Here is a 24,695-nt window from a genome sequence, read left to right on the forward strand (position 1 = left end):
AGTGGGAGAGAGGGATTAACATTGCATTACTCTGTGAGTGGGGGAGGTTTGTCCACGGCGTGGGGGGACCCTAATAAGCTTGGGCATCTGCAGTGTGCTGGAAGGGTCTTAAGTTAGGAGTGTGTTTGGAGCGTGCTGTGTGTATTTATATAGCGATTGCTCTGGGTAGCTGTAATTCAGGAAGATTTGTAGGAACTGAGGACAGTGTACTACTGTTCACGTAACTGACACAGACCTAGATTTGCTTCTGTTTTAGGAATTTATTAAGATAGCTGTAGTGACCTATATTTTTTTATTAGTCAAGAAAATAGTTGCTCATATTTGGGGTTCACACAGGAAACATTTCAGAAAAGAAAGAGGCCATATAAAAGTTCACTTGCTAGTCCTACACTAGCAAATTATTAATAATGCTTGTTGTGTTAGCAATACACGTGTTGCCTGTGTTGGAAAGATGACATTGCCAAAGGAGCTCAGCTATCTTTATTTTTTTATGTTAAGATTTGGGATGCTGCAAAGAAAATGTAAAACATTGAACCGATGTTTCTAATTAATCATGGTGAAAAGTCAAGGACTTCACTAGCCACGAACATCTTGGCATGTCTCATTATTTTAATTTTTATGCTTGCCCAAATCCATGAGCTATGCTATTTTTTCAACATAAAATGCTTGTCTCGTAACATAAAAATGGTTGTCTCTGGTCACCTACTGGAGCTGCTTAATAAAAAACTTAGGTGTCTAGGACTTGAATTTTTAGTCAGAAACTTTAATGTGTTTTTTTCATTGTGTCATTTTGTTTTTTTGTTCCTGAGTTGGGGCTTGTGTGCCCCTGTGGACTCCCTGGGATTTTCTCTGTGCTTCCAAAGAAATTTTATTACTTGTCTTGTTGATGTTCCTCCCTCTTCTAAAATAATCCTCCTGATTTTATTTTATTTTTTTTTAAAGATTTTATTTATTTATTAGAGAGAGAATGAGAGACAGAGAGCACGAGAGGGAAGAGGGTCAGAGGGAGAAGCAGACTCCCTGCTGAGCAGGGAGCCAGATGCGGGACTCGATCCCGGGACTCCAGGATCATGACCTGAGCCGAAGGCAGTCACTTAACCAACTGAGCCACCCAGGCACCCCCTCCTGATTTTAGAACAGCAAAATTTTATTATCTTTGGCAGATCCAAACCCATAACTCCTTGTCTCTGAAAGATAGGTGAATCAGGTTCAAGGTACTGCCACAAAGTGTGCATGGGATTTCTGCAAGTTCAGAGTTTATGATCTCCTCATCCACCTGCATATTAACAGCCATCACTGTCGGCGTTCTGGAGAGAGAAAGTCGAAACAACAGGAAAGAACACAAATGCTCTAGATCTCATGAGGGGAACTGGAAGTAAATTCTGTGTTCAGCTAATCACTTTTTGTAGCTCTGGTGATCTTGGGGAAAAACCTTGTTTTCACTGATTTTAATTTTTCTGTGTGCAATTCTGTCTGCTAGAAAATTCCCAGCTGAGTAAGTTACTGCTGTGTTGCCCAAACATTACTATCGGAAACTGAAGATGGTATGCAACATGAACAAAGAGAGCCTTCCTTCCCTGCTTATCAATTTGTGCCCTACAAATGGTTGTTTTTTATTTGTTTGTTTTTGGTTTGCAATTAAAAAGAAAAAAGTGTGACTTGTCTGGGCTTGCCACAGGGCTTACAGAAAACTGAAAGCTCCTGAGAACATTCTCAGCAGGGTAGTATTTCTGTGAAGAGGCAGCTAGAACCCCTTAAGAAAAATGCAGTAACTCACACCTTAAGGCATATAAAGTCATGTCCCTCAGGGCAAACTCTCCAGTGTCATGGAGTTTATGACTCACGAGTGCTGTACTTTTGTGATCCAATAAACAAGGAAAGATGGCAGGAGAATTATATTCCTGTACAAAGAGCCACTTCACCTTTCATTATATGGAAGAAAGCCATGGGGATAATAAATTTTTAGTGGCATTTTCAAGCTGAGCATTATCCGTGACCGAAATGCATGCAGCAAGGTATTACGATGCTTACGAACAAAATAAAGGGAAGACAGTGGTTTCAGTTTGGAGCTGAGTTAACTGGTCGTGTTTTTGAAGAGTAACTTTCTCGGTACCACCCCAGGATTCTGATTCAGATACCCTGTTTTGTGTGTTCTCATGGCACATACCTCTCCCACTGGATTTATTTCGCACTACACAGATCAGGGCCTTAGTGTTAAAAAAAAAAAAAAAAAAAAAAAACCTTATGGGGCACCTGGATGGCTCATTTGGTTAAGCGTCTGCCTTTGGCTCAGGTCATGATCCCAGGGTCCTGGGATCGAGTCCTGCATCGGGCTCCCTGCTCAGCGGGGAGCCTGCTTCTCCCTCTCCCTCTGCTGCTCCCCCTGCTTGTATTCTCGCTCCTGTCAGATAAATAAATAAAATCTTAAAAAAAATAGACATTATATTTTAGAGCAATTTTAAGTTCACATCAAAACTGCAGAAGTGGCACAGGATTTCTTATATATCCCCTGTCCAGCCTCCCCCATTATCCGCACCCCCACCACAGCGGTACATATGTTCCACTTGATGAGTTGACACTGACTTCATAATCACCCAGAGTCCATAGTTTACATTAGGGTTAGCGCTTGGTGTTGTACAAGCTACGGGTTTGGACAAATGTATAATGACCACATTCATTATTGTAGTACCATACAGAATACTTTCATGGCACTAAAAATCCTCTGTGCTCCTGCTGTTCATCCCTCCCTCCCTCCTCCTAACTCCTGGTTACCACTAATCATTTGACTGTCTCCATGGTTTTGCCTTTCCCAGAATGTCATAGAGTTGGAATTGTATGATGTGGAGCCTCTGAAGATCGGCCTCTTTCCCTTGGTCATGTGCATCTAAGGTTCCTCTGTATCTCCTCATAGCTTGGTAGTTCATTTCTGTTTGGCACTGGATAATCCACTGTCTGGATGGACCAGGTTTTATCTGTTTTCGGTGCTTTACTTTTTTTTAACTGATGTATCTCAGGGCTGGGACTAAGGTGAGGTGAATGAGGCACTCAGGAATCAAATAATATTTTAATGCAGTATTTAAAAACTCAGAACTAATGCCCCCAAACCCACAATGAATAAAATATCAACAGTTTAAGTAAAGACAGGATCGTGGCAAGCCCTGTCTGATTGCCACAGACAATCCTAAGCAACATTCTCCCTATCCATAGCCCACACTGTGGATGCTGTTTTCTTGCTCAGAAACCTGGTTCTCCCCCACAAGTACTGCTTCCCCTGGAGCCTCCACTTCTAGAAGTTCTTTCCTCATAGTCCTGCTAGCCTTGTGCCAGGAGGTGGGGGAGGAAGGTCGCCTCCTTCCTCCTCATCTTCACTTCCCAACCAGTCTTCCCCTCTCCTCCCTAATACATCCCCGGCCCCAGCTGTGAGGTACGTGCTCGTGAACTAGGGACTAGGGCACCTTGCTCTTCTGTCTGTTGGTGTTGGGAGTCTGGAGACCTCTCTCCACCTCAGGGGCATTCCCCCCCAGTCTTTGAAGGGTCTAACTCTTGGCTTTCTGTCACCCAAACCATGCCAGCCTCGAAGATCCTTCCAAGATGCCAGTTTCCCAGTTCCTTGATGATTCCTTCCGCCAGTGATCTTGCTGCCATCCTCATTCTTCATCAGCCATTCCCTCCCCTGGCCGTAGTCTACTCCTTGAAATTGCCAATGATGTAACTCCTCCAGAATCTTGCATTTCAACTCCCCAGGTTGTAAGCACCTCTTATAACCATCTCACTTTCTTCGGCGCCTTTATGAGAAAATTCTGTAGCCCGCACCAGGACTCGCTGATACTACAGCCTTTAACCGTGTATCCCACCTTCATATTCCCACTTAAGATTTTAGGATCCATCGCTCTAACCATTCCCTTGCTTACAGCCTCAGTTCCCTTAGGCTTGTTTCTCTTTATTGTCTTTATTTGGCACAACAGCAGCCATAGCGAAGTGTAAGATTTATGCAAGGAAAAGCCTAGTTTAGAAATACATTTTTATGTTTATTTTTTTTTCTTTTTTGTATCCCTACTCATTATTATTAATAGAAGTGATTTGGTATTGGACAAATCTATTTTTTATGTTGATCAAGTTTCACATTTCATTCTGAGTAACTGTGAGTTACTGAGATCAGTAATCAAAACAGAGCTGTAGTTAGTTATCAAGGGTTGAGGTTCATGAAAGCAGTTCTTTATCTAAATGACACCTGTGGTAACTCTTTGACAAATTATTCTTTTTTTTAAATACTTTATTTATTTATTTATTTATTAGAGAGAGAGAACAAGCAGGGGAACCTGCAGAGGCAGAGGGAGAAGCAGGCTCCCTGCTGAGCAGGGAGCCCGATGTGGGGCTCCATCCCAGGATCCTGGGATCATGACCTGAGCCAAAGGCAGACACTTAACCAACTGAGACACCCAGACGCCCCAACAAATGATTCTTATATAAATTACTTTGGATAAAGAGAAGATTTTTATATAGAAAGCTGCTGTGTGTCATATCCTGTATGTAAAATGTTTGCTTAGTTAGTAAAATAGGGGTGGGTTAAATTTAAGTAATGGTAATATTCCCAGGGGTATCTAGTATAACATTTATTTAGGACATTACAGAATATCATCCTCACACCAGTTTATTTTACATTAAGATGACCCTATACTTAGAAGAGGGTCCCCTCCCCGTTTCTATTTTGTCTCCCCTGGGGGGAAAAAAAAATAGTATTTTAAGCCTGAGCAGGTACAATAAAATAAACGCCACATCGCTTAACATTTTTTGAATGGAATGATTAGGTTTTTGTCGCCTGCATCGTTTTCTTTACCCAGAATTTCTTAAGCTCGATCAGAGTTAGAGCAGCACGAAGGCTGGGAGATAGCAGTGCCTTAGAATAACAGCAGTGGTTGATGAGGTGCGTGCGCGTGCCGGCCTATGCCTCTAGTAACAATTTCCCTTTTTGTGTGCTCTCACAGGTCTACCCTGAACTGCAGATCACCAATGTGGTGGAAGCCAACCAACCAGTGACCATCCAGAACTGGTGCAAGAGGGGCCGCAAGCAGTGCAAGACCCACGCCCACATTGTGATCCCCTACCGCTGCTTAGGTGAGCTGGTCACTGCGTAGCAGACGCGCATAGCGCTCTGCTCTTTGGGGTTGAAAAAGGTTGCGCTCATCAGATCAGATATGCGGTTTCTTTCTGCCACTCTGTATGGGACTATATTTTGCACTCTTAAGGTATCCTGTGTTCTGACAGCGCAGGGAGCAATAATTTTTAGCTTCCTGCCTCAGAATGAATTTGCCTAAAATGTTTATTAAAACTATAGATTCTTAGACCGATTCCATGACTCTGAATGAAAAGGCTTGGGGAAGGGGTTCAGGAATCCCCATTTTACCAAATCCCATAGGTGATTCTCATGCACACTAACTGTCTAGACTTGGAGAACTAGGGCCTTGTGTGTTTTCTCACGTAGACTTCACACAAGAGAGAACCGAATATGAAGCTCTTCCGTTCTGCTAATTTCTTCAAAATCTCTTTCCTGAAACAGCCGATTACTCCTCCTGGCAATAGTTGGGACACTAGAGTTGGGGAATTCTTTTATCTGCTTATATCAAACGAGAGGAACCAGCTAGATCACTAAGGTTTAAATGTGTGTATCTCTCACCAATCTCAAATTTTACTTCCACTTTTGATTTGAAAAACTGCGCTGTTTAGTGCGATGTCATACTTTTTCCTCTGGAAACACTGTCATACTCCATATTTAATCTGACTTGGTAACTAGTCTCTTCGTAGTTGATATTTTTATATAACCAGGCAATGGGGAAATCAGCATTTGGTCTGATAGCTTGCATGGTTGTAAGGACAGACATAGAGATCTCTACAGGGGGGCTGTGGACAAATATTGATAAACATTCCAGTGACTTCTTGTAAAAACTAAAAGGGATTTAAAAAAAAAAAAAAATCCCAACAGCAAGCTTAGGGTAACTGTTGAATATTCTGGAGATCTGTATAATACTTGCTTAAACATGAATGTTGTAACAGCATATGTACTGTTTACTGTTCATGCATGTGCATAATTTGAGACATTAATGGAAAACATTGGCCATTAGAATGAAGTTTTCATCTGGTTTTACTACTCACAATGGAATTGATGAAGAGAATGTGGAAAACCAGATTCTTAAATATTTGATAATTCAAGAGTTCCCTTGTTCCCCCTTCTTCCTTATTCTTAAATACTTCACAAGGTCTCTAACTCTTTTCTAACTGGTTAAAAACAGAAGATTTAATAAGATGAAGATAAGTAATGTTTAAATATAGAGGTCAGCTGTCTCCAGGAACTGTGTATTTCAAACCAATTTAGTTATTATGCCAAGAGACCATTTAATTCAGTGTAAGTTAGGAAGTAGATCAGGAACCAGTTAATTAGGTGGGTCAGGTCTTATTAATGATCTGTTTCTTTTGGTTTTCACCCATTCTATGAAATGTTTCAGATACATTTTGTTTAGGATATAAGCTCACTGGGAACCAGGTAGTAGGTCTCTGGACGAGCATTATTGCTGATGACACCTGATAGGTTACTCACAACTACAACTGTTTCAAAAGTGAACAATATCGTTTTGCTTAACATCTTCCTGCTTCATATCTATTCAGAAGTGTCAGAATTGACTAAACAATGGAAACCACATTATGGATATAGTTTACCACGATGTCGCCGCTTAGTTGTGGCAAATTTCCTTTGACCCCAAATTTCCTGTGACCCTAAATTGATTGTCTCCTCCTTCCCAGCTGCTCACCTTGCCCTACTCCATGCTGCATCCCATCTCAAGAGTGAATTAAAACTCCAAGGGAAAAAGTACTGTCAAAAGGAAGAAAAGATGTATGAAATGCCTTCAGATGTAAATGTGAAGTCAAAAGATTATATGATAATGCTGTGATTAACTGTCAAAATGTTTTTATTGTGAGAAAGCATGTTCTGCACCATGGAGAAAGGTTCCTCCTAAGTGGTCTCACTTCACAGGCACAAATATTGAGAGTCTGTGAAGGAGGATGTCTTGCTGTACGTGACACAGGTATTTGTGACAGAATTTGGACCAAAGTCCAGGACCTTTCAATACACGATCCAGTGTTACGGTCAAAACAAAAATTGTTTTGGAGCTAATAAGCAGCTGATTCACCAAATCAGGTCATAAAGGAAAGAAAGGCTGTAAATGGGAGGCAATCAGTAACAGTTTTTTTAAAAGTCCCAACCCACATTGTATTCAGAAAGGAGAGAGTTGTGACTCTGGCACGGAATCAGTCTCCACATGATGATGTTTTCCACTTGATGGTAGTAATAAGCAACATTCTTATATATGACTTGCTGCTCTAACAAGAATTAGTGTTTAGCATTAGTGTAAGTACCCTCCCAAACTCTATGGCTATATCCAAACTTCTCCTTTAGACAAAAGACATTATTTTATTGAAGGTAGTTCTCAGAAGGGAGCTACCTAGAAAGCAGAAAATTGTCTTAAACATTAAGCATATTAAAACCCAAAACAGAGCTTGAGGAGAGAAAAATGCCTATTAATGCCTAGCATGCACAGATGCAGGATCGGTGTTGTACTGTGTTATTTTTCTTCAGATCGTGTATTTGTCTTGGGCATACTTTCCCAGCAGTATCTTGCATTCCTTGTCTAGATGGAGAAAGTGTATGAGGTTGCTGTTGACACTTTCCTTCCATGGAGTGGGTGATTTCCCTTGAGAGTGAGTTGGCTTTCTCTTTTCACCCTTTGCATTTGATTGTGCTTCTAGAACCAGAATGTAAGATTGTTCTTCATCATATGAACGTTTCATTAATTATCTCATGTGGAATTAAACACATCATTATCATTGCTCAAGGAGAATATTTTCTTTGCAAAGCCTTCCACCCCTTTCCACTAGAATGACTACTCTTCCTGGTGTAATAGACTCACCACTGAAACTAACACTGGTCTGCACTTGGTTCTGTCCAATATAGGCAGGGTGCATTGCATAAGACAAATTACTCTTGATTTCTGGGGGCAAAAGTGGGCTAATAGCTTAACCCAAAAGTATTAGAAATTAAAGAATTGCTACCTTAGATGTCATTCTGTTTCATTTTATATTCAAGGCTTTTCAAACATACAAGTAGTAATGACCAGGAAACTATTCAGACATGGTCAGGTGAGAAACTGAAGGTATTTGATTCATCTCGATTTTGAATTTTATTCCTTCAGTAAAGTGTTAAGATAGTCATGCCTTGTCTTTTGGTGGCTACTGTTGTGTGAATTATCCACAACTGCCTCAATCTTCTTGGGTGTGAGAAGTTTGTATTTGGTTATTCTGACAGATAATGTACCAGAGTAGTTTCTTGGATTTATGCTGAAGCAGAACAATATCCAAGAATGTTACATGAGACTCCACCTCATTTTAAAAATGGGGCTGGGCATGGGAGAACATTTTATCGTAGATGCTAGAATCTTGTAAATGCCCAGATGTCCCAGCACAGTCATCCAGCCAGTACCTGTGGCTCCCCCCTGTTCATTGACCTCTGCACTCTGTCAGTACAACTGCTTATGAAGTCCTGGGAGATGGTGTGCTGGGTTATATACATACATACTGTGGGAATGATGCTTGATGAGCCGTGCTTTTGCACACCAGAGGGACACGAATTCTTGAATGTCCTCTGTTTTTAAGGATTGTCTACATCATTCTATCATAAGGAATGGCCAGAGTCCCTGGACCTTTCTCATCAGGGAAGGCTAATCACTGTTCCTGGAGAGATATCAGACTCCTTCTCATGTGGTCTTTCGCGTGGGACCGATGAATGTTCCAAATTTGTCATACTTCCAAGCCAGTATATAGAGTCTGATTCTCAATAATATAAAAGAAAATATGCATGGAAAAGAAATCTTACCAGTGTTTATTTACAAATCATGAGATTACAGGTGATTTTGATTTTATTTAAGTGTGTTGATTTCTATAATAAACAAGTGACTTTTTTTTTAAGATTTTATTCATTTGAGACACAGAGATATAGAGAAAGAGAGAGAGAGCATGAGCAGGGGGAGAGGCAGGGGGAGAGGGAGAAGCAGGCTCCCCGCTGAGCAGGGAGCCCGAGGCGGGACTGGATCCCAGGACCCCGGGATCATGACCTGAGCTGAAGGCAGACGCTTAACGACTGAGTCACCCAGGCGCCCCAAACAAGAGACTTTTATCAGAAAAAGATGGACAATGAAATCAGCACATAAAATGTCAGATCCGTCAACAGGTAGTGATAGTTGGAAAAGAAGTCAAAGGCTTGAAAGAGCACACAGAGTAATCATCGTTTTATGTACTGGTGGTTATGCCTTACAAGCTTTGTATGGTCGTAGTAACTCCTTATGGGAACATTTTTTTTAGTTTTAAAAGTACCGTACTGCCAAATTAAAATAAAATGTCTCCATTCTTATCTTCAACCACATATAAGCAGCATTCATCATTACTAATTCTTCAGAAAGGGCTTTTGATTTTGTTTTTTGTTGTTTTCCCTCCAAATTTGTATAAGGGAGTTATATTTCTTTCCGGGCAGATTGTTGAATGGGAAGAAATTACATTCTCCCTGTAGATGGCTTCTGAGTGAGGAAGGACGTTTGGTTAAGTAGGAGAATGTACAGAAATGATTTCCTTCTGGGTAGGTCATCCACCATCACCAGTGATTAAATCTCCCTCCCCTTTCTGCCGGCTCCCCATTGGCACTAATTATATTGGCTCCAGAATGAGCTGAAAACATTGATTTTTTTTTTTTTTAAGATTTTATTTATTTATTTGACAGAGAGAGCGCGACAGCAGGAACACAAGCAGGGAGAGTGGGAGAGGGAGAAGCAGGCTTCCCACTGAGCAGGGAGCCCGATGCGGGGCTCGATCCCAGGACCCTGGGATCATGACCTGAGCTGAAGGCAGACGTTTAACCGACTGAGCCACCCAGGCGCCCCCCTGACTTTTTTTTTTTTTTAATGAATCAAATTTTGAAAAGAAAAAATTAGCGATCTTTGTTGTCTCCAACTCCAATTTAGTTTCATCTTTTTGTTTTAATTATTGTACCTGCTGTTCTGTCTTCTTTCTGGAACTTTTGACAACTTGTGTTTTGTCTGGGGTAAGAGCTAGGATAGCATGAATGACTCACGTAGTTAAATCTTTAATTTTGTCCTTTTTGTTGTTGTTGTGGGAGATAACATTCAAGAGTCATTAAGTAACAGTTATTATAAAGAAAAACAGTAATTTTTGAAAATCTCCTGCTATGCCCCGTGGGGTGCTCTGCTGTCACTGCTTTATTAAAACACAAAATTCATTGATGCAGGCCCCAGATGATAGGCACAGAAAAGAAATGTCAGTTTATTCGCAGTGGTACTGTTCCAGTGATTCTCAGTGATGCATTGAAAAGGGAATAGTGTGGGGTAATGGGAATTTTCCTTTGTAGGACGTGCTAAGAATTATAACTGTGTACTTAAATTTCTCTGATTACAAAAGTAATGCATGTTCATTGTGCCAAGTTGAGAAAATGCAACCACAACCAAGAAATAACAACTTGCTTTCAGTCTGTGTTTTTTTGCATATAGTTTGCTTTTAGTATATTTCACAGTTATATAATTCTTGTTTCTTGTTTTGTGAACTTTTTTTCACCTCACATTTTTATACTACTTTATATTCATGAAATTAAATAATCTTAGGAAGTACAGTTTTTAAACTTAACCTTATACCAGACCCTGTAATGTGTCTATTCCTTACTTTTGGTGATTTAACTGTTTCCTTTATTTTGTGGTGGTGGTGGTTATAAATGGTGCTGTGATGAACATCGTGGTAAATACTTTGCAGTCATTTGTTTTCTTTTTGTAATCAGTTCTTGATTGAATGTCCTGCAAATCTTGTAGTCACTTTAATAAAATACATGTATGCTATTTAATTATATATGAAGATATGAAGGAAATTTTTAATACTGATTTATGATTCTAAGTTTAAAGATATACTCCATTAAGCTACATTTTTTTATTGATAGTAAGTTTAAAAATCTAATTTCTATTATTTGTGAGTAATAAAAGGGACTGTTTAGAATAATGTTTTCTCTAAATTCCAACTTGAGAAACAGTCAATGGACTGTTCACAGAGAAATAAATCCTATAAAAATGACTAATAAAAAGTATAATTAATATATTCATTGTGTAAGTATCCACTACCTACATGTGTGGCCAAGAAGATAGTTAAACTGTGGTCCCTCCTCTTTTACAGGTTATAGTTTAGCAATGGGTATGGGGAATTTCAGCTGAGAAATTTAAAGAAGACTTAGCAGGAAGTAGCATTTGAGCCAGAATTTCAAGGACTGGGACAAGCCTGGAGGATATCTTAATTTGGGGATTTAGACAAAGGATAAGTAAAAATCCTGAAGGTAGGACCGTACAGAGTATGTATAGAACATGGTTCACTGTTTCAGGAAGAATGGTAATTGATCATGATTAAAGGTAGTGATTTTTTAAAAAGCATTGCTGTTTTCATTCATTTTTAATAGATATATTATGATATTTTTTTAATTTAAATGTACATCTAAACAATTATTTTCAGGCTGTTACTGAATATATACCTGTTTTATGTGTACCCATAGTACTTTTGCTCTTGGCAACTAAGGTTGGAATTTTTGAGAGTAGGTCATTTTTTTTTTTTAAGCTAATAATTCAGTCATAAAAAGGGTGAATAGTTACTCAGGCACATCCTGTTACTCTGGTTATTCATGTTTTGCCGTTTCTTGGTATGAAATACAAGCACTGTTTGAGTTGGACTGCTAGTTGTATATGCGCATTGTGGCTCTCTCCAAGAGGTACTGGAATATGAAAATCAAAAAATTGAGATTATTGTGGTTTATCCGTATGAGTGAGTTACGGCCCCTATATTTACTGTCATCTTTTATAATGAACAGCTAACCTCATGAAAAGCATATTCTGTGTTTAATTTCTTTTCAATACTGCTTTTTAATTATTTTTCACATATGGAGACAAATAGACACTGGCATCCAAGAAGTAAAAAAGTCATGTAACTTAAATTTCACATACTCACGTTGTCCCCTACTTTATTTTAAAAAGACAAAAAATGCCTTTAGATTTAATAATACATCAGCTGAATATAATGGATATGTTATTTTGAGTTTTTGAGTTTCTCTCTCCGAATATTTGGAATTGCTACTATCCTACCAGATCTGAGGGTCTGAAACATTTACTTTTCTGTGCCAACCAGAAAACAGCTGCTTCCTAGTTACATCTGTGTAATTCAGTCTTGGAAATCATCAGTTTGTTGTTTTAACATAAACTTAATATGAAGAACCATAATGTTTCCAGCTAACCTCAAGCTGTGCCTTTTGTCGTGGAATTTTTGTCTTCCTGATGTAAATGATTACAAGTGATTATGGTGAGGAAACAAGAAAGAAATTGACTTTCATCCAAAAGTTCTCTTTTCACTCTGGTAACTTGTGAACACCTTTCTCAGGTTGGAGTGGCTTGGGTCACTTCCTACAGCGTCACTTCCTCCAGCAGAGAAAGGAAACTGACTTTCCTTTTTGTCTTTAGAACTCAATTCTCATCATTGTATTTCCCAAGATAAATAACACACTTAAGATCATCCTGTCTTGATTTTGCTTACTGTTCTAGGCAGTAAATAACTTTCCAAAATGCTATAGTAAAAAACACGATTTGTGTACAACAAAACTTGTGCAAGATTTTTGGGGACTTAGTGCCATGCGAATAATTGCAAAAGAAGACATATAAAATATAAGGGAAAAATTTAGAGTGGTGCAGATAGCTCTGATTATGGTTCTTGGGGCAGGAAAGTGGTTAAACCCAGCATAAAAAATGGAATTCACTGAGTTAAGTTAGACCCTCACCATGAAACCCCATTTTTCATTATATTTTAATTAGTGGACTACAATTAAAAAAGTGATGTAAATAATACGTAAACCATATTAGACGTGGACTTAATACCATCACAAATAACGGGAAATGTTTTTTAAACAGATTGATTTATTTATTTTAGAGAGTAAGCACAAGAGTAGGGGGCAGGGGCAGAGAGAGAGGAAGAGAGAGAATCCCCAAGCAGAACACAGAGACCAATGCAGGGCTTGATCCCAGGACCCTGAGGTCATGACCTGAATGGAAATCAAGAGTCAGTTACTCAACCAACTGAACCGCCCAGGCGCCCCAATGATGGGAAGTTTCTAATATATTTCTTCCCTAGGAAAAGAACTAAAAAATGCTTTTTTTGTGGACTTCCAGGTTTTTCAGTTTTAATGCTGTGCGTTAGGTACCGCTTATTTTTCTAATCTCTCTAAATAGTACCCATTAAAGGATTAACTATTTATTGTAAAGGGAAGAGTTAAATCTGTCAAGATTACGGAAGTACAATTAAGGAAAATTATTTCTCTCAGGTATTTCAGTGCATTTTTTAAAAGTAATTTGATGTTTGTACACAATGAAAGGATTAACTGAAAAGCACTGAGGAGAAAAAGTGTGCCCGTTTTTCACAGTGACACAAAAAAGCATCGTGAATGTAGGAAGTGCCATGCAGACGACAGTGAATCTAAAGCCTGGCTTAAGATGTACTTCCATCTCAGTGTCAAAGGATCTTATGAGGTATTTAAATTTTAGTACTTGACCCAGAAAGTCCTCAATACTTGTTTTACCGTAGAGTCTAAGGGTAAGTTCTCTTAATCTGAATGGCTGCATTAAACGTTCCCTCTTCTCCACATGGCGTAGTAAACTTCAGCTCACACTGGAGACGTGCCCCAGGAGTCTTTTTTTTTTTTGCTCTTGTTTCTCCCTTCCACTCCTGCCGTTCATGCCTGTGAGTCTCAGGCTTTAGCTTCGAAACCTGATGGTGAAGGGAAGTCCCATGGCAACGGCTGCTCAGCCCTGGGAGAGCATCCAGTCCACGGTGGAGGAGAACGGGAGGGTCCCTGGGCAGGGGAGGTCTCCAGGAATAAAAATGGCACTGATGCATTACTGGACAGGCTTGCCTGTGCTTAGAGTGGTGGCAAAGTACTGTCGGAGACTTTGGAAGAGGGGCACGCCTGAAGGATGCACAGAAAATAAAGCAAATTTTAAAATGGAGGCAAGCGTTAACGCCAGAAAAAGAAAACCCAAAAGGTGAAAAGTAATAAAGTTGTAACATAAAAAGGAAAGAATACATCATCGTTGCCCCGGGGTGGGGGGTGTGGGCTCGGGTGTGAAATTTAACTGTCATGGTGAGAAGACAGACCTGCAGTGGAAAAAGTCAAGAAAAACAGCTATTTAAGAACAGAATTCAGAAATGGGGGAAGGGGAAGAGTAGGTAGCAGAAGTGACCCCTAAATGAGATGGCAGTCGATGGTTTTTATTACCTCTTCCTGCTGTGGAGAAATTTATCAAGTAGGTCTGTGGCAGAAAGAAGGTGAGTTTAAGGCTCCCAGGCAGTTTTTCTGATGTAGGAAATTTCTTTTAAAACTAAAAGTTGCAAGTCACATTACTGTTAGAGGGGTGTCCTTATTTAGCTGCCTAAACTTTGAGGTAGATAAAGCTAAACTCTGATTTAATAGCTGAGCTTCTTGTGTGGTATATATCGACTTCATGAGATGTTTGCTTTTCCTTGGGTTTAATTCATGACTCTACAGATATAAAATTACCTTTATACCTGTTTTGCAGAATGTAGGGCAGAATGTCATGATGTTAGATGTTGTAGAGGTTTGTATTTGTGATCCTTTTCGATCTGGAAATAGGCTGATCTCTAATTTAGTAATAGGTGTTTGATCATGTTGAGGAACCAAGCTCAACATGATCAAAAGTAACCTCCTCTTCTCTGGAAGTTTTCCCCTTACCACAAATCTGTTTAAATTCCCAGTCTTAATTAACCAGCCACTTCATGACCAGATAGTATGAATTTCCTGTGTAAGTAGGATGAGGGACTGGTGTAAAAACAGGAGTTAAGCAGATGATGGTAGTGTGAGCTGGAGCATGTGAGAGAAGCATCTCCAGAGGGAGGCATTATATCCATCCTAAGGCGTATGTAGAGACAACGAAGAGACATGAATTAGCAAACATGCATGGGAAGGTCCCAAGGACGGTAGTTGTGTTGGTAGGGTTGGTGCATAATGTTGGAAAATTAGAACAGAACTAAGATGGTCGATTATTGAAGTTTGGAATAGTACAAAAATCACCTTTTGTATTTGGGAGGACATGAAATTTATTTGGCTATTTTATGTGGTGCCCAGAAACATATCTCACATTCAGTGTGGTTTTATTGATCTTGCGCATGTCTTTAATACGCCAAAATCACCTGCAAGCTATACCCATTTTTTTAGTGCTTGTTACAGTGTACATTCTGTGCATCAGGATAAATCCTTTTATTCTATCAGTTCTTTTAAAAGATGATACAGTTGGAGTAGGAAAAAAAAAAAAACCCCGCTTCTACTCTGGAGTAATATTTCCATAAACTGTAGTAACCTGGCAATATAGCTCCTCATTATCTTTCAGATTTTACTGGCAAACCCATAGGAGGATAATAGGTTGGGAGAAAGTATTGTAAGCAGTGGATTGACAGCCTGACAGGGCAAAGAATAATTGTAGAGCTTTACTGGGGATAAACGGTGCATGGAGCTGAAGACTAAGAATGTTTTCCCTTAGTGACCATAAGTTTGGAAAAAATTGGTTTTTTGCCTGAGATGTAAACTCTGCAGCAGTTGGGACTTTTGCTTCATTCACTGAAATATCCCCAAGTCTTCGAGGATGTCATGGCACAAGGTAGGTACTTAGTAGCTGCCTGTGGAATGATTTGAATGGAGGATTTAATGTGAATATGGAGAAAAGGAAGGAAAAGTAAAGGAAGGAGTAGCCCAAACACTAGGCAAGGAAAGGAAAGGGCGTAAAGCATCAATTTCACATGCCTAAAAGAATCTCTGCGGTTACAGTAAATGTTAGTTACTTTACTTTACCCAGTATTGATCAACAGAGAAAAGGCAGGTTTTATTTAACAACCAAAAAGTCAACACAGGAATCTCTGATTAGGAAGAAACCAAGTTTTCCTGGGATCCAGATAGAAGTACATTAAATGCTTATCTCTAGGAGATGGGGGTCTGACCTGTTCTCCACGTGGTTTAAAGCCAGCGTATGCCAGAGGCATCTGTGTTCAGAGAAAAAGCATACCATTTAGATTAGTTCATGATAGTTTCATTATCCTTGGCTTTTAATTCTAATGATAAAGGATTGTTTTAGCAGAAACCCACTTCTAAATGTCATTTATAATGGTGATGGAGTTTGGAAAGTTCTTTCAGATTCTCATGTTGTATCTGAAGAGTTAGGGTCATGTTTTTGAATACTAACCATTAATTACCACCCTATTTAAATGCCTTTAGTAAATGATGAGATGTATATGGTGTTTAGTAGGTGCTTGATGTGTAGATGTAAGTACTCCCCCTCGAGAGGTTTATGTGACATTAAAATTTGGGGTCATCCTATTGGTTCATTGATTAGGTACATGCATTTTCAAGACTGTGTCTCCTAGCTGACATTCCCCTAAACCATACCCTTCAGTATTAACTAGTTTGCTAAGAATATGGTGTACGCCTTTGTGTGTGTTTATATCCCAAAGGTCTGGCTGTCACTGAAGATCCCCCTTCTTTATTGTGTGGTGTCTTATCAGCTCTGAGTTGCTAGATTCCTGTGAGTGAGTCATGTGGCTCCCTCTTCTTGTTTTACTGAGAACTTAGAATTGTCAGTCAGGGGCTATGATGTGTTCTGTATTCTCTAAGTGTATTTAATACACTGGGGACTCATGTCCAGTGTGCCAAGAAGTTATGCCATTTAAATAATTTGAGCTTATTTCTCTTTTTCCACCTTTGTTCTCATTTTAAGTTCTTAGAATTCTCAATTGAGTCTAAATTCATGGGAACCAATGCACATATGTTCTTCAGTAGTTTTTTTTTTTTTTAAGATTTTATTTATTTGACAGAGAGACAGCAAGAGAGGGAACACAAGCAGGGGGAGTGGAAGAGGGAGAAGCAGACTCCCCACTGAGCAGGGAGCCCAACGTGGGGCTCGATCCCAGGACCCTGAGATCACGACCTGAGCTGAAGGCAGACGCTTAACAACTGAGCCACCCAGGGGCCCCTTCAGTAGATTTTTTTTTAACTGTGTTATCTACAGTCTTTGACTTTGTAATTACCTTTGGTAATAGACCCTTCATTTCACTTCATATGTCAGTAATTTTTAGCCTCCTCATATTTCCCTATTCATCGGAGACCCCTGGGCCCTCACATTAGTTACTTGACCCCACATCTGTTTTTTTTTTAAGATTTTATTTATTTATCTTAGAGAGAATGGGTGGGGGGAGGGGCAGAGGAAGAGGCAGAGAATCTCGAGCAGACTCCCTAATGAGTGTGGATTTCGATGTGGGGCTCCATCCCAGGACCCTGCGATCATGCCCTGAGCCGAAACCAAGAGTCGGACGCTTAACCGACTGAGCCACCCAGGTGCCCCTCGACCTCACATCTTTAACTTGCACCGTCGCTCTACCCACTCACAGCTGCGCTTCTTGACTTGACGGGGTAGTCAGCCCTTTCTGTTTTGCCTTCCTAATCTCCCGTTTCCTTCCCAGCCAGCTGTTATCAGGCATCCCTCCCTTCAACTCCATGGAATGGGCTCTGCTGGTTTTCTCATCAAATCCAGCAGACACTTCTCTGTCTTCTCTAACCTCGCAGTGGTATCTAACCCTGTTGGTCGTTGCCTTCTTCCCACAACACCGTTATTACACTGGTGCTTCTGTTTTTCTTTCAGCTGCCTCTCATTCTCCTTCTCTGGCTCCTTTTTCTGTAGCCCACTCGAAAAATCCTCCATATTGGCTGGCATTTTGTAGGAGTCCTCCTGGATTGTTCATTCTCTTATAATACACATAACTGACCAGGGAACCTCATCAGTACAGTGGCTTCTGAAGGGCTGGCTTGATGATTCTTTAGCTGTTAATCCAGGCCAGGCCTCCCAAGTATTTACTGGTCGTCAGACTCCGTGTGACTCCCAGAGTATTGATAATTAGCCTTGTCCCTTAGCTCTTAGCTCATTTGGATATTTCGTCTATGGTGTATGTGAGTTTCCTTATCAGTAATCAATAAATGATAAATTTGGGCTTTTCAGATTAAATGAAGACTATACGAGCATGGACTCTGCCTATTCCATTTTTCTCTGTTAGTTTATTGTACCATTTGGGATACAGATCTGTTTTAGGCAAAGGATTGGATTGTTTTCAGATTCTTTTAAAAGTCTCCTGGACCCTGGATTTCATGCAGAAGAATTAATTGGATTTGAATGGGCTTAATGTATAAACTCTAATATTGATGCAGAAATACACCCTGTATCTGGCTGTAATTATCAGTACACCAGAATCAAGGGTTGTTTCCTTGTTCTGCTTTTTCTGCCAGTCAGTGACAACTAGTAGCAAGAATACAATGTATCAAGCTTAAATCCCTAGGGACTGTTTATGTATTCACTTTCCACATGTTTTTTTAAAGAAATGGAGGATATAATTATAGAAGTCAAGAAATGGATGACAGACAGGCGGAACCTCAAAAAAAAAAAGAAAAGAAATGAAGATAGACGTGTAAGCAAAATCCTCTTAATTACACTTTAAATAAGTTTCTTGCTATATATATATATATATATATACACACATCTATATACAAATAGATGTATATACAAATAGATCTATATACAAATAGATGTATATATATATATATATATATATATATAGCTGTGATATCAGTGTTGGAATTAGCATCTTCCACTGTGAGGATATCTTACATTTGTGCTAAAAGTGTAACTGGAGAGAAGAGAATTGCTTCTGAAAGCAAAACATGGAAAACTGTCCTAATGTAGGAATATCAATTAAACAGCTGTCTAAATGAGTAAAAATGTTATTTTTTGTTGCAATTAGTGCATGTTCATTTGTACATGAGAACTGTTATCAAAGATGTCTTTTATACTTGGTTGTGATAGTTGGTTTTTCATGCCATTAGCTCTGTTTTTCCAAAAAGGTAGCCCTCTGATCTATAGTCATGAAATATATATATATCTTTATGTAAATAGCCAGCTATCCAGACAGTTTGAACATCAACCGAAAATGAAACATCTGGAATTACCACGTAATGAATAGCATGAGTTAGGAGGGGTGTCAAGCCAAGAGAGGGAACTGACCTTTTGTTTCTTTTGACTGGGAGAAAGGCAGACATGCCTTTGAATAAACAGTGCATTAAACCATGAAATGGATCACTTTAAACTCAGGTAATGGAGATCCTGTGTCCTGTTAGCCTTGTACATCACTAGAAAGTCTGCGTTTGCCCAGAAAATGGCAAATCATTTCTACTTTTCTTAGAAGATTCTGATAACCAGTATTCTTACCAAAAATCAAAAGTCTGCCCTCAGCTTTTTTCTAAAACCACAACATTTCCGGGTTAAAACAGCTGAGACCCTAAGCATGATTTTTCCTCTAACCTACATTTTAGCCATCTTTATAATCTTAAGCAAAAGACAGAAACTATTATTTGGAATGAGAAATACCCTAGAATTACCCCCTGTAATGGTAAGCCTTAATCACACACAGATTCCTCATTTGTAAGTGTGAAAGCTAAGTGAGAGATCTGCCTTCCTCAAACACTTTTATGTGCCTTCTACGTACAATAGGGCCTCCCTTTGAAAAACTAGTTAAGATTTAGTTTGATTTAAAGGCTGAGCTTCTGCGTGCCTGGAATGCTTGCTCTTCAAAATATTTGCTCCCTGGAGAGGTCCACTGAAGACGGAGTTTTCATGTGACTTTGGATTATTGACCTGGAAGACCATTTGGGTCATGGAATGGGCTTTGGCACAGTTCCACGCTTTCTGGTTGACAAGGGCCAGGAAAGGAGGGCGGGGCCGGCTGTGTTGAGTCGGGAAGAAGGAGTCTGAGAATGTTTGAAGCCTGAATGCACCTATCTCTGATGCTTTTGCTTTTGCTTGAGAGAATTTTAAACTGCAGCATCTTTCCCTGCACTGCAGCTTGTGGTGACGCATAGCTAAATGATTTGGCATCGGAAAAATGCGTTCGCTCTTTGCCTGGTGTGTAAAGTTTGAATGACAGTTGTGTATTGTCAGGAGAGAACAGACGTTTCGTTATAAAATTCATTCAAGCAGAAAAGTAGCAAAGTGAGCAGTATTTTCATTTACATCCGTGATTGAAGTCATAGTGGTAAAAGAAAATTACTAGGTTTAAGAAGAGCCTCGCTCTCATTCTCGCACATGACACAAGGAGTTCTGTCAACACAGACATAATACGTTACCGTGGAAGGCTCTGATCAGTAGGCTCAGATTTTGCGTATCCTTTAACTGACCTTAGATTTTTCTAGGGTTTTTTGACTTATCTTTAAACAGATTACAGTGGTGCCTCTTTTTTTTTTTTTTTAAATCGGGTCCATTATTTGTTATAATGTGGGCTTTATGTTCCATTATCACAGAGATTCACAGGAATTTCTTAGCTTTTACTCGTGAGTATTAGCAGGTGTAGACAGATGGCTTAGTTGGGCCAGTCTTAGAAGCCATGAGATACTGGATTAGAGACATGGGATCTGAATTTTCCAGGGGGAGTTTCCTGCTAAATAGTGTGTGATACACTCCTTGGAAGCCTTAATGTGTTAATTTCCTGCCCCAAACCCTCTTCCTTAGAAGTCCAGAAATTCAATTATTTCAGTTCTCTCAGGAGTGGTAAGCCCCGGCGGACTGATTTACAATAATGAAACTAAGCCTTGTTTACAAAGCAGAGTGGCAATTTCTAAGTCCACAGAAGAGTGATAAGACAGGGAGAATTCTAATTTAGCTGGGCCCCATCCTCATTGGAAAAAAAAATCGGGATTTTTAAAACATGTCTCCATGGAACTGGGTAAATCTCCAAAACATATTTTTATTGAAGAGCTTAACGAATCATGTATCCTTATTTATTCTATTAGGTATTGTGTCCTTCTTCCCTACAGAGTGTTGCAAGTACAGTGACAGAATTCTAATCCTTTTTTCTATGTTTTAACAAAGCTTTGAGGACTTAGCAATGTTCTGGCACCAGTAGAAGGTTGTGCTAATTCCAAATACCATAGCATAGCAAGCTCTTTTGTTAAATTCTGTAACGTCTTTTTGTTTTTCCTGTTGAATTCTCTCTTTATCTAGTTCCTTTTGCCCTAAGTAGCTTTGCATCTTTTAGGATATATTTTTTTCCTTTCCTGCGAAGTTTTGAGTTGGAAAAAACCCTGAAATATAAATCAGCATTCATTCCTCTGATCGTTAGGAGACAACTCCATTGTCAACTAAAGCTGGACATTTCAAGTCCAGGCTGTTACAAGAGAATCCAGAAGGGACACTTCATAAGCTCTCTAGGAGCACAGTGTGGCAGTTGGGTATTAGGAATCTCAGGCATACAAGAGAGGGAAGCTGGAACAACTAGTTTGGGAACTCTCTAGTTTGGGCATCACGAGCACACAGGGAGGTAGCTAGCTGGTTATAAGCACTGGTGATGAATGTACGTGCTGTGTGTCCCAGGCCGAACTGGCAGGGAAATGGAGGGAAGGCAGGGAAACATCCTCTGCTGACCTTAGCGAGTGATGAAGAGTCCAGGGACGCAGGGTCACGAGTGTTGGAGCAGGTGGAAAGGAGTGGGGGGAGCTAGAAGGTAAGTTTCTGCTCACGAAATGGTTTACCAGAGTTAAGAATTTCAGAACATTTCTTCGTGTGACATGATCTGAGGTCCAGCTTCAGGAATATGGGTAGTTTGAGTATTGTTGAGGTACAGCCCATGGGGCTTAGGATATGAAGTAGTGGCAAATATTCATTGAGAAAGTAGAGGTATTAGTTAAGTGAGAAAGGGGACCTGGGTTTTGTAACCAAGTGGAATTTGTTTAGCAGTCACCACCATGTTTGGTTCCCCCAAATTGTTGACTGTTGTTTTTCTTCCCTTATCTTGCTTCCACGTAAGATAGATGTGAGACCCAATGAGGAATCGCTTATCGTTCTTTGGACACAGTTCTAAAGTTTCATGGTCAGGTGTACATATGCTAAAAGCAATACCTTCTTAAGTAGGTATCCAGCTAGGGACTGGAAATGTCAACTGAAAGGTCATCTTTGAAAGAGTGGAGGAAGTTGTTGAATTCCTAGACATGGGTGATAGACGGCTGACTCTTGAACGACATGGGGGTTAGGGGTGCTGAGCCCCTGCTTGGTCAAAAATTCACATATAACTTCTCACTCCCCCAAAACTTAACTGTTCATTGTCTACTCTTGACCAGCAACCCTACTGATAACTGTTGCTTAACTTCATATGTTATGTGTATTATTCATACTGTATTCTTACAATAAAGTAAGCTAGAGAGACGAAAGTGTTATTAAAATCATAAGGAAGACAAAGTACATTTACAGTACTGTACTGTATTTGTTGAAAAAACTCTGCATACAGGTGGACCCACTCAGTTCAAACCCATGCTGTTCAAGGGCCGACTGTGTCTGAGTGAGAAGGTATGAGTAGAAGGATGAGGGCAATGTCTTAACTTTAAAATCAGAATTATTAAAAGATGAATCAGTGAAAGGGAAAGAACAAATTTAAGCTTGAGACGGAGCATGGAAGAACAGATGTTGTCTCCATAGTTGGAAAGCTAGAGAGGACTGAATTTAAGGAGAAAAATGCTGTGGTAGAGAAAACAGACAGCGAACTTGAGAGCAGTTGAATGTGCTTGTTGCTATAAACCTTGAGAGAAGACCCGAGGAAGATTGTTCCAGCAAGGCCGATGGTAATGCGTTGGAAGGTATAGTCAGGGGCTTGGAAGCGACAGTCCCCAGCTCTGTTGAGAAGTTTATCGGTGAAAATGCCTCTTCCTGTCCTGATGATAGCCTACCTCACACGCGGGTTTCTGAGTGTGGTATGCGGAAAAAACGGGCTGTGTATTTTTACCTCTCTGTGTAATTTAAGGTTTGGGTAATAACTGGTGGTTCTCTGGCCTCACGGTGCATCAGCCTGATTGGTATTTTGTTAGCAATTATGTGGCTTTTTAAAAGCCCCGTATATAACCCTAATTAATTGCATCTTTAAAATCTATCAGGCTGTGAATACTTTAATAAGGTAGAAAGAAAGTATTAGGAGAAAGCAGCCAGTGAGATTACTTGTGTTTTCAAAGAGACAAAATAAAGAATCTAGGAGGCTATCCCCACACTATCTGCTTCTCATTTTTTTAAAGATTTTATCTATTCACTTGAGAGAGAGAGAGCGCGCGTGTGCGCCCGCGTGAGTGCACACAAGTGGGGGGGAGGGGCAGAGGGAGAAGCAGTCTCCCCACTGAGCAGGGAGCCCGATGCGGGGGCTCCATCCCAGGACCCCAGCATCATGACCTGAGCTGAAGGCAGACGCTTAACCAACTGAGCCACCCAGGCGCCCCACACCATCTGCTTTTCAGTTCAACTCTCAATATCCAGCACTGAGCGAGGCTAGAGATGAGTGGTTTTGGGTGTAAAGGAAATCTGCCTTATTTCCACCTCCGAATTCATCACACACACTATAAATAAAAATTAAAAGTATGAGAACTGCAAAAAGAGAAATGAGGGAAAGGGGCTCTTTGCTGGTAAATAGGCTTAATGGTGGTAACAAATTGAATTCTAGTGCTACTCAGTGATTAAAATGTGTGGCATTCTGATAGCATATAAGAACTGTGAATACGGTCTCTTCAGTGTATTCAAACGTAAGATTTATTTCTCCGTTGAGGCCTGTATCTCTGGATTCAGATTTTATCCCATAACCTCAACCTGTCCACATTCAACGCATCACTCCTCGAAAGATACTGCTGATCTCTGAAATTTGACCCTAAGCTAGTGCTGCCCAATGGTGGGCCGCTAGCCCCATGTGGCTGTTGAGCATTTGGAACGTGGCTAGTCCAAACTGATGTGTGCCGGAAGTGGAAAATAGACACCAGTTATTGAAGAATCTGGGGCGTGGCGGGGAGAATGTAGACTGTCTTAGTAATAATTTTTTTATATTGATTGCACGTTGAAATGGCAAAGTTTAGGATATACTGGGTTAAATAAAGCCTATTACTAAAATCGACCTTCCTAATGTGGCTGCTAGAAATTTAAAACTGCCAACATGGCTTGCATCAATTTTGGACAGTGCTGCTCTGGTACTGGTTTGTGCGGGACTGTGGCTTGTTCTTTTGTAGCCTTCGAGGAACTGGGTGCACAGTGGTATTCCGCAGTCCTGAGTGGTAGCAGAGACAATCTCTTAAAATTAAACCAAATCATTTTAGGTTTTAATGTTTATCCTTCTTCCGCATCCTATTTGAGCTTCTGTGGCCGGGAGATACCGTTAGCCTCATCTTTTCATACACGGAAATCACTAAATCCTCCTGAGTCGCTGCGTCATTTTCTCCCCTTTTGCCTTCAAATACAGCATTCTTTCTACCGTATTCTCTTATAAAGAAACAAAAGACAAAACAGGAGCAAGTTGGCTCTCAGGGCTTGTGAAAAGGCACTCTCTTCTTAAAACTGTGCCAGAATGAGAAATCTATGGGACAAGACCCAGGCTTACAGAAGGAAGGCAGGAAGGATTTGATTACATGTTTTTAAAAGGACAAACCAAGCCAGTCACCAAAAAGACAG

The 24,695-nt window shown here is 40.0% G+C and overlaps 1 protein-coding gene across 6 annotated transcripts in view; it reads left to right on the forward strand.

The window, feature by feature from the left end:
- Window positions 1–24,695, forward strand: part of APP (amyloid beta precursor protein) — a 265,110-nt gene that overhangs the window by 71,450 nt on the left and 168,965 nt on the right. For all 6 annotated transcript variants that reach the window (XM_025872545.2, XM_025872550.2, XM_025872556.2 and 3 more), the window contains exon 3: window positions 4,986–5,115. In XM_025872545.2, coding sequence (XP_025728330.1) covers window positions 4,986–5,115 — 130 coding nt within the window. The remainder of the gene's footprint in view (window positions 1–4,985; window positions 5,116–24,695) is intronic.

Source organism: Callorhinus ursinus, unplaced genomic scaffold (genome assembly GCF_003265705.2).
Source record: "Callorhinus ursinus isolate GAN/ISIS: 27379988/994484 unplaced genomic scaffold, GSC_fseal_2.0 scaffold1, whole genome shotgun sequence".
In the NCBI taxonomy this organism is placed as follows: Eukaryota; Metazoa; Chordata; class Mammalia; order Carnivora; family Otariidae; genus Callorhinus; species Callorhinus ursinus.